Here is an 11,524-nt window from a genome sequence, read left to right on the forward strand (position 1 = left end):
TTTGCCGCTGGAGACGAGGACGCGGACGTTCGCGCAGCTCTAAAGTCTCGCTCGGACGGCGCGCGTTCACCACTGCACTGCAGGTAGAAGCACTGCGCGCCGAGAGCCAAAAGCCTCGACACAGGCCGCTTGTGGACGTAGCGCTTCCCCTCTCTCGCTCTCTCACTCTTTCTCTCTTTCACGCACTCACTCACTCACTCACTCGCTCTATCTCTCTCTCTCTCTCTCTCTCTCTCTCTCTCTCTCTTTCGCTCGCTCTCGCATCCACTCGCTCGTTCACACTCGCCATCTGTCTCTGTCTTTGTCGCGGGGCGAGGGCGCGGTGAAAGGGGAAGGGGGAGTTGACGGTGGAGGTGCGGGGTCGACGAGGGCGCTCTCCTTCGGCGGTGGCGGCGACGCGCCAACCGCGTCACCTCGAGCCCCTCTTCCTGGCGCCGGCTCGGACGCCGCTGTGGCCACGGAGGAAGAGGAGGGCCGGCGACCGGCCGATACGACCGAAGCGAAGCGAGACGAGCGAGAGCCCGAGGCGCAATCGCGCGCGAACGAGACGACGAACACGGGTTCCTCGCGGCTCTCTCGCTACCTGTCGTCTGTCCCATCACGGCCGGGCCCAATTTTCCAACAATCTCCCCGAAATTTACAACCACGGCTGAGTTTTCTCCACTGCGTTACCGTGCTTCGCCCGACGACGCACCTGTTGCTGCTCTCTTGATCCCCTCCCTCCTACCCGTCCGGAACCAAGTCACATGTACCGGCCAATCGACTTTACCGACCGATATGGAGAACAGGGGCCTGAGATGCACAACCGCGCTCGTCATGTACACCGACGACGACCGTACGTGCAATAATGATGATGGCAGATGATATCGGCTTACCCTAGGCGGACGGAGCAGCTTTTTCCTCCTCCGAATTGTCGGTCACGCGGTCTCACAATGCATTTCAATGCATTTCAATGTTTATGTGAGTTTATCGAGTGCTTACGCGTTGCAAAATTCAACTTTTACGCGCTGTAATGCTATTCTTGAGCGCCTACGATTGATAGAGAAAACGATTTTATCGGTAGACTAAATAGATACCGATGGTACGTGCTTTTCATCGTAATCGTAATAATGAGTCTTGATGATCATAAATTACTTTCAATCCGTATTAAATCATTTTAAATCATTTTGTATTCAAGCATAGATTTCATTTTCACATTGAATAAATTAAATTTGCTCTTTCAATTTACCATATAATTTACCGGCAATGCAGGATTATTAGCCGAGTTTAAATTCTATCTGTGCAATAGTGGGTGTTGTAATTTTTTTTTACGGAAAATTTATCCGCTTTGTCTAAATCCAGTTATATTTTACTAAATATTTATGCAAATTCTAAATTTATATAAAAGTAAATTTATTAGCAAAGAAAAAAACTAAAATTATGAGCAAATCATAAGATTCTAAAAATCCTGAATTATGATTAGGAAAAAATGAGAGAAGAAAAAAAATCTAATGTTATATACAAGTAGATGAATCTCATAAGCGTTTAAGAATAAATGCCGCGTAATTTAGAATTAATTAGAATTTTAAAAAAAATTTGCCAAAATCTTAAATATACAACAGTTTGAACTAATTGACGATGCAAACATCAGCTTACATTATGTAAAAAACGATTCTTGTTATATCTGTTTGGAATTTCATGAAGAATTATATTTATCAGATACTTCTTTTATAATTGTATAGAAATTTTTTTAGAGGCGATGTGATATTTGTAAAATTATTCGGGCTTTTATTTTCTGAGTAATTTTATCTTGTGAGAATAATTATTCGTTTTACAAACGATGTGAAATAAAATGTCGGAAAAAATTTGTAAAACTTGTTTACAATACACTTTAGAAAATAAATTCCTTTTAAAAAATACAGGAAGATCATGATCATATAATTAAAATACATTATTCCTTATTCTTCTAAATGTTTATATCTTTTTTATATTATTTTATTTATCGAATCACTGCACAATTTAAGATATAGAAAATTTTTGGTGCTTAATATTGTATTAATTTAATTAATGTACTTTAATTTAATTACAGTAAAAATGTTAAGAAATAAGTAACAAATAAATTTCTTTATGCAGTTTAAGAAAAAATACCAATTTTCACTTAATGTTAACATCAAAATTTGTTTACCCTCATCAAATACTAATTTTAGGGCGTCTAATTTCAGACCATTGAAAACACCAAATACCAATGAACAATTAATAAGTTACTGGATAAAAATTACATTCAAACAATCCTTCTAAATAATATTATTAATAATTTTAAATTAAACTTAATTAACATAGACGAAATACTAATTGAACAAATGCATTAATTGCACTTCCGCTGAATACGTTGCGCACTTATTAGAAAAAAAAATTTTTTTTTTTAAATTGACTCATTGATTTTTAAAATCGTACAAAAATATTATTATCAATTAATTTTTTCTAATCATAAATCATCAATGCTATCAGGGATCAATGTAATTAAAAATATCAGAAAATACAAAGATTTTTAAAGATGATGCGATTTAAAAGCCGACAATATGAATGAGCATTACTTATTAATTTTATGATGAATCTTCTGTAAATCTAGAGCTATGAAAAAATAAAAAATATTAAATACAAAATGTATGATTATAATTGTAATATGTACATCATAAAATAATATCATTGTGAATTCAATTATTGTATAAGATTAAAATAACTTACCACTTAAATTGAATTCAAGCCTGTATTTTAACTTCTATTACAAAAGTAATAAAATTATCCTGTACGCCAAATAGTTTCATTTCAACAAATAATGTTGTATAAAATAAGTTATCATGAACTCTACTATTTTCACATATTATTTATTATTTATTGCAATTCAATGAAAAGTAAATTTGTGTCGTAAAGGTCTGTTGATGTTATCCACATTACCCACACTTATGCCGTTGTTATAGCTGACCTTTGAATGAAAGTGTACGAAATTAAAATAGAAATTAAGAATTCGTGAAAGTTTGTAAGGATGTAAAATGGGATTTCCATTGAGTACTCTAATAGTTGATCGGCCATTTCAGAAATACGCAATAAGACATTTTAAAGCAATGTTTAGTGTTAATCTAAAAACTTTTTCTAATGATCTTATGTTCATTATCGTAGATTTAAATGGATGCAGACAATGACCGGTGAAAGTGCACTGATGAATACCAAAACCAAAATAAGCACCTTTTCTAATGAATTTAAGAAACTATTCCAACCGCTACTAATCAGAAAATATAACAATTTATCGAACCATCTGAAACGATAAAAATAACCATATCAACGATCTTTATTATAAAAATCAACTATTTTACCGAGGAACTCAATTTTCTATACATATTTATTATCATAATGATATAATATGCTATGAACTAAGTACAATATTATATATTCCAAAATGTCCATTAATAATTACGTAATATATTTTGTGAGAAAATTAAAATAACAGTGCAATGAAGGTATGGAAAATTGGTAATATATATATATATATATATATATATATGTTTATATATGGATTTTACCCAGTATAAAAAAAAACATTGATACATATTACTGGATTAAGTGTTTAATAAATATTAAAATGCGCAATTTAATGTTCAGATTTATTATATAATTTAAATAATTTAAAATTATAATGTAATTATTATAACATAGTACAATAATATATGTAGAACATTTTTTCCCATGATTTTCTCTTCTTGAAATTTATCCAATACTAGAATAGATAATTTAGAGCCTTAACCAGTATCTTTAGAAGAATTAAATATTATTTGCTTTTAATAATTATTTAAAGGCAAAAATAGTAATTAAAGCCATTTCTACAAATATATAAAAAATATAAACAAAAATGTCAATTTCTATTGTTTCATAAAACATGTATTAATAAAGTTTTCGCAGTTTAGAAATTTCTTTTATAATATAATATGCTATATAACATCTATGTAGGATGTATATATATATATATTGTGAGTATACAAATTTTTTATTAAGATACATAATTTCATAATGTAAACTAGATGCGTTAATTTTTTCTTATTAATGAGCGACGTTATGTAAGGAAATAATTTTAAAAAAAAAATCATTAGTAAGTTTATTTATAATTGAGAAAATAGCAATTTAAATAAATTAAATAATTGATAAATAGCATATAAACGGCAAAAACAAATATTAAAAATAAGCTTTGAAATTATCATATTTTTTTTGTTTTGTTTTTTTTTTAATTAGTACTACTTGATATACGCGTACTCGGCTATTACAACAACAAAAAATCATTAATTATAAATTATTAAGTAAAAAATTACGTATGAACTTTTTTAAAATTAATTCAAAGGCTTGCATAAGTTTATATAATTTATACATATATTTATATATATATATATATATATATTTTTTTTTTTTTCTTTTCTTTTGCGATAACGGAATCTTAATTCAAATGGCTAGTTTATTGTAAAATAGATAAATTTTTACAATATTATAGAATGTTCGAAGATTGTATTCTTATTTACACGTGAATTAAATTTCAAATTAATTAATATTATCAAATAATTTATTTTGTATATTTTTAATATAATGATTGGATAAATTTTGCAATACATCAACATTATCGTACACGTGTAAATATGCCTTAATTAACAAATGCTTGATCCAATATGAAACCTAATTAGATTTGTTACAGCACATTTACTCACGCTACATTCAATTAATATGAATGGGAAACGTTTATATATTTTATATATTTGTTTATATAGAAAACTAAATAACATTATCGCGCAACAGATAACAGCAGTCACGATTCCTTATGCTCATTACAGTTATACAATGAAGTATACAGTACGGTCAAATTATTACATACATTTATGTGGTGTGCATATTATATACATTGTAAAGGGTAGTCAGGGGTGGGCGCGAAAGATTTTATAAACAGTAATATTTCATATTTCGTAGGGATTGATGCTTCGTACGAATTCACTCGAAGAACGGACAGAATATCTGGCGCTGTTTACGTTGTAGTTTACGATATTGCACGAAGCTGCAATTATACCAGCGGCTTATGTCAACTTGTGTTACTTTACGTGTCCAGAGGTAAAGCCGGTGTAGCCATAACAACACAAGTACCTGCAGCACAATCGGGCTATATCCGGATTATCGTGAATATGCAAGGAATTGAATTGCGCCGCAATGGTAATTACCCCCATTGTTATTATTATTATTATTATTATTATTATTATTATTTTATATATTTTACTTTTTTTTTTGTTTATTTATTTGTTTGTTGATGCAGTATTTTTAGGGCTTGATTGAAAGGTGTACATTTTATAAATTTCTTTTCGTTAACTATAACTGTTAAATAAATTATTCGTGGAAGATCAATCTAATTGTTTTTTCAAATTAACAAAATGACCGATTTGCATGGAAGTTATAAACAGCTTATAAAAATGCATAGAACTTGTACCTTACATTAGGTCTACAAAGCAATTGTAATAGTTAATAAGAAATAATTACTAATAACAATTAAGGCGACTAGGGAATAATATAAAGTGAACCTTTATTTATTTATCGTATTTATATAAATGCTTCTCCTTAATTATTTCTTAATTTAAGCAAAAAACATATAAAATAAATTTAATTTCCTTCATTTATTGAAAAATTTATATGTTTTGCAATAAAATATTTATATTATAAAACAATTCTTTAACAATTGTTCTACGTTTCGTTTGCTTTAGAAGCAATATTTTAAGATAGAATTCTCTTATCGCATATAGTTCTCATCTCGCCTATAATTCTCTTTATAAATTAGAATGTTATTGTAACTTATTTTGAAAATATTTATATAAAATCTATTCAAATGCATTTTTTCATACTTTTTACGTTTCACTGGTTATCATCGGACAATTATTACGCTCATTTGTCACAATGTAGACTAAATGTATAATATTCTTATGATTTACTTGGCCTGAGTAAAAGATAAATTATTGAAGTAGAGCTGTAATATCCCAAATTTTAATCATTCTATCTTGACCAACGGTTAACAACCTTCGCCGAGGAGCGTCAAGATCCATACAAACAATATTATGTTTAGCGTCGTGAAATGATGCTAATGATGTTTGACTGTATAAAAAGAATAATGTAATTACAAAAAAACAAATAATGTTAATGTTGAAATTGAAATAAATATTAATATTATAATCAATATACATTAAAATAAACTAAAATAGATATTTAGTTTTAGAAAGTTACTATTAATATATATATATATATATATATAATAATTGGTATATTTCGAATTTTGCTTTTAATAGGATCAGTTACGGATAAAATATTTAAAATAGATGTAATTAAGATATATTATGTATATTATGTACATTATAATACATACTTGGCATCTTTTAATTGAATATGGCATGGATCACAGACGCGAACTTCAAATTCAAACCCCATTGAAGGAATTGGAATGCGTTGCGATGTACAACGAGCACAAAGGGCTTGCCCACAATGACGACAATGATGTTGTCTAAGACCCAACTGGCGTTGATCCATCATGGCTTTTATATTCCAAAAAAATGGTCTCCCACATGCCTATAATTTACGATTAATTATTTTATTATATAAAATTTTTTATAACATAAAATTATTTTAAATTTTTAGAAAATCATATTTTGTCATATAAATTTTCTTACTTGGCATGTATTTGATTCAACCCAATTTGCAGTTTCCTTTCTATTAGCTCCCATATCCCAGCAAACTATAACTCCATCTTCACCGCCAGAAAATAATACACGTTCTGTGTTTGTATAACAAAGCGCAGTTACCTTATTACTAAAAAAGAATAAATTATAAACGTTCTTTGTTAAGTTACTTAAACCATATACAATCTATTTTATAACTTAAAAATGATTGGAAAATAAATGCGATACGTATAATGTTTACTCTATTACAACAAAATTAACTTACTGGTGACCTTGCAATTCATAAGCAGTCCCTTGACGACCACCGATATCCCACACGATTATACTTTGATCAAAGCTACCAGAAAATAAAAGCTGCTTATCACTATCCCATGCTAAAGATCGAATACTTCCAGTATGAGTTTTCAATGTGGTAACAAAAGTGCAACCATTATTATCAAGTTTCAGCATTTGTATTTGTCCAGAATAGTCTCCAACAAAAGCATATTTAGATTGCGAATCAAATCTACGCTTATTAAGGAATCGACCGTTGTATTACCATTTAAAGCATGTATTGCAAGCATTTTTAATAAAAAATTTTGTAACCAATGTTTTTGTAATTAGTTGAAGAAAATAAATTATAATAATTAAGGATACTGTAGAGCTGTATACCAAGCTTCGGTTTGAAAATTTCCAAGTTTTTGACCGGTCTCAGTACTGTGATATTGAAAGAGCTTGTCACGTCCGATACTGAGTACCCACTCACAGGTTAAAGAAAATATAACACCCGTGACCCTTGCCTGATGAGCAATATACTCTCGAATTAGTGTCATTCGATTATAATCACTTTCCAATATGAATTCCTGAAGCGCAATAAAACATGTTTCTATGTAAGAATGACATTTATGCAATTCAGCGATACTTCTATTTCAATTATTTGAAATACAAACGTTAATATTGCCATTTTCGAGTCCAACGAATAATTGCCTTGTTTCGGGACAATAATCCATAGACGTTGCACCTGCAACCATATACTGACATATGCTAGGCCAATATTGACCCGAATCACGTTTTAACCAAACTCGGACGGTTCTAAAACAAATTTATCATATTATTTATCATAAAAAGTCTTAAAAATCTAAATCAGGGAGAATATAATAAATATATAACGATAATTTTATCTATGATCTAAGAGAATGTGGTAGTAAATACATGGATGTCAAAAATTTATTGTAATATACAATATATGGAAAGTATTTTGCTTTAATAATACAAAGACGACAAAGTGAGCGTAAAGCCAGTAAGATTTTAAATTAATTATGTACGTAACATAAAATCCAATTAAGAATATTAGCTTAGGACGAGTCATCGATTGGTACAATGCTAATAAAATTAGTAATTAATAGACAATAAAAGATAAAAGGTAATATTCTCTGATCTTATCTCATGAAATCTCTGATGCAATGGAATCTACCTCAAATGACCTTTCGAGTGCCAATACCAATCACGCACGCGATATGTTTACTAAAATTCAACTGAATTCGAATGATTTTAAAGTTTATAAAAAGGCGAAGAACTACTCTTATAAACAAGTGACATGCCGAAACTTAAAAGCACAAAAAATACTTGCTAGCTCAGATTATTTACCTGTCATCACAAATACTAATAACTCCATCGACTCTGGGTATAATAACCGCACCATTAACATCGTCATTGCAACCCTCGAGCTTCGATAATAATATCGGCTTTCTGTTGCTACTAAACTTATCTTGATTGATACCTGGTGCGGGTTTGATTTCGGCTGCCATTTCACCTGCTGTTCGTCGGCATTAATTTATCAATGCGATTGTCATTTGACAGTTGTCAACCTTCGATGTTGATGACGGAACGTTGAGTGCAGTCTAAGAATATATAAAACGATAAGAACTGTTGGAGAATGATATAATTTTGTCCCACGTGAGAATTCAATTACACCCGTTTCTCCCCCACAGCAAACCCAACTATTGTTCTGTAAAAAGGAAACAGTGACGTCGACAGTCTTAGGAACTTTGGCTTACTCGATCGATAATAACTTTACATCGATTATTCAATTACTTAATATGTATGCATGAGGAGGTAAATTTATTATTGGCCATGCATTATTATGAATTACAGACAATTAATTAATTGAGGAGCTTATAGAAATATTGGAATATTGTAAATGTGATGTTAATTCATTAAGTAAACTTAATTAATTTTGCATAATTTGGCTTATGATTTGAAATGTATAATTGAAAATAGAATCTATAGTTAGGATGCTATGCGAAATATTTTAAATGACGGACCCAAGGGTTTGTGCTTTACGTTTACAGTATTACGATAATATCGAATAGCATAAGTCAACTCTTTTTTACCTACGCAGCTGTTTAAATCGTCAGTGTCAAATGCAAACTATTAAGTTCAGAAAAACAAAACGACAATTGACAGACGAGGACATGGACTGAAATTATTGAATTTATTAATAATTCGTGGAACAATAATTTTTAATACGTTTGGAACCATGTAATAGTTTGAGTTTTAATTGCATTCATGTAAAATGCAGAGGCATAGATTTAAAGAAGTTTCATAGGCTTTATACAATCGTATTTTCAGTTACATTTCGTTCAATTTTGTAAAGCTTAAAACATATTTTGTTCACGCATTAGATGACTCTTAATGACCGATTACTTGCTTATTGTGAATATTTTTATCATGAGTATTTTCAAAGAATAATTTTTAAACAAAATATTATAAATACTATAGAAACATAACCTAATATGTGATAATAAAGAATCCGTCCTAATCTAAAGATAATCTGAAAAGAGATTTCTCAATTAGTATTATCAACTGACATGTACAATGTGTATATTTTGATTTAAGTTTAAAAATGTCTACAAATACTTCGATTTCAGGAGTTAAGGTAATAGATCAATCGAGTCTACATTTAGCGTAAATTCTTATTTATAAACTATAGGATTTATTAATCTTTTTGAAACAGAGCGAAGTCGACTCTGAAGATGATTTAAAACGACAGGGATCATTCAGAAAGTTATTACAAGTTAATACTAATGGCGAATCTCAGCTCAGTACTGCTATCAAAATGATAGATCGACCAAATGCCTCGCAGAATAGTAAGGAATATTTGGTATATCTCCAAGAATACAATATACTCGCTGAATAGTAAGCAATGCTTTTTACACATTCATATATAACTAGTCATAATCATAAATGTATAATTGTAAATATATTTTAAGCAATATGTTACGCAGTCAAGACTTAAGAGGAATTTATGTCATTCCATCTGCACAAAATTCTTTCAGTAACTATCGGCTTTTAAATGTCTCCATTATAATTTTCAAATATTAGCATTAATAATATACGATATTTTAGTTTGGTTTGGTGTGCAGTTTATTCGCCAAGGAATGTACCAAGGTGGAGTTTTCAGGTTTACAATATCATTACCTCAAAACTTTCCAGATGGCAAATGTCCAGTATGCTCATTTATTTTATTTTCAAATTTTTATTAACCTTTATTTTAATTAAATTTATTATCTTCATAATATTAAAATATTTCTATTTCAGAATGTAATTTTTCAAACTAAAGTTTTTCACCCATTAATTAATTATATAACAGGGGAACTTAATACAATTTGGGGCTTTCCCGAATGGAAAAGAAATAATAGAATCTGGCAATTAGTACAATACATAACGAAAATTTTTACTAAACTTGATAGCAAGATGATTTCTGTTAACGAAGAAGCCTCATTACTGTACAATTAAAATATCTCGTAATAACTATATATTTGGATTTTCCTTTAGAGTAATGAATATTTGTTTAATTTTAGATTAGAAACCAATTTTGAGAATTTTAAAGAGCAAGCGAAAAAATGCGTAAAGGACAGTTTGAGTGTTGTTTATGATCCACCTACAACAGATGATCCACATTACATTACGTTTAGTCCTTACGATAATGAATTACATGATCCTGTTAAACAAGAAATCTACAAGTCAAAGGTAACTTGGTAGTAATAAATTATATTCGTGCTCCATAATTTTATACAAAGTTTCCTTACCTTCAATTATTCCAATTCGACATAATATGCACATGTAACATTTAAAATATGTTTTAATTTACGATGATAAGTTGTTATTTTCATTATTAGGAGGACACTGAGAATAAACCTACAGGCTATTCATGGGTACAACCAGGTTCTCTTCAACCATTCTCAAAACCAGAAGCAAGATAGCGAATAATAAGTAGGGTATATTCTGTTTGCTTGAAACTCGAATCACTTCTGCATTCTGCTCGCTTTTACAAAGAAATAAATTGAAAATAATGAAAAAAGAATGCAATCTCAACTATTTTTATATAAGAGTTAAACATAAATGTAATGTACTCTGACGAATCGAAGCACTGTGATTTGAATATTGGAGATTTTTACCGACTGACGTAAAATTATTTTTGTTACAAAACGATTTAATACTCATTACTAATAAGGTGAAATGAGTCATTGGTCTGTACTAGTATCAAGTAATCGCCTGGACCGATCTAAAAACATAATTTAATAAGAATATTTTAAAATGCTGACAGTGAAGAATTAATGAGAATAGTAATGCAATTTAAATTGAATTTTCAGTTATTAGGAATTCTTTCTTTTATAAGAACAATATATGAGATTGTTATTTATTAAAGAAAATAATTATTTAGTTTTATTTAATCATTGTATGTTAAGCAGAATAATTATTAAAATATTTACATACATTTCTAATTATTTTATATTGAATAAACATAATTTTAGAATATG

At 29.7% G+C, this 11,524-nt stretch overlaps 2 protein-coding genes across 2 annotated transcripts; one reads left to right on the forward strand and one right to left on the reverse strand.

The window, feature by feature from the left end:
• Nucleotides 1-5,670: 5,670 nt before the first annotated feature.
• Nucleotides 5,671-8,729, reverse strand: Wdfy2 (WD repeat and FYVE domain containing 2). Its single transcript, XM_011507561.1, has 7 exons — nucleotides 8,349-8,729; nucleotides 7,652-7,793; nucleotides 7,359-7,564; nucleotides 6,988-7,227; nucleotides 6,714-6,852; nucleotides 6,413-6,612; nucleotides 5,671-6,144 (listed from the first exon to the last, which is right to left on the reverse strand). Exons 1-7 carry the CDS (start codon nucleotides 8,507-8,509, stop codon nucleotides 6,006-6,008), a joined length of 1,227 nt encoding a protein of 408 aa, XP_011505863.1. The 5' UTR covers nucleotides 8,510-8,729; the 3' UTR covers nucleotides 5,671-6,005.
• Nucleotides 8,730-9,073: 344 nt separating this feature from the next.
• On the forward strand, nucleotides 9,074-11,254 carry LOC105368541 (protein crossbronx homolog). Its single transcript, XM_011507562.1, has 7 exons — nucleotides 9,074-9,639; nucleotides 9,718-9,899; nucleotides 9,974-10,038; nucleotides 10,110-10,210; nucleotides 10,302-10,489; nucleotides 10,565-10,733; nucleotides 10,883-11,254. Exons 1-7 carry the CDS (start codon nucleotides 9,607-9,609, stop codon nucleotides 10,964-10,966), a joined length of 822 nt encoding a protein of 273 aa, XP_011505864.1. The 5' UTR covers nucleotides 9,074-9,606; the 3' UTR covers nucleotides 10,967-11,254.
• The last annotated feature ends 270 nt before the right edge of the window (nucleotides 11,255-11,524 follow it).

The sequence above is a fragment of the Ceratosolen solmsi genome, unplaced genomic scaffold, assembly GCF_000503995.2.
Source record: "Ceratosolen solmsi marchali unplaced genomic scaffold, CerSol_1.0 scaffold1, whole genome shotgun sequence".
Classification (NCBI taxonomy): Eukaryota; Metazoa; Arthropoda; class Insecta; order Hymenoptera; family Agaonidae; genus Ceratosolen; species Ceratosolen solmsi.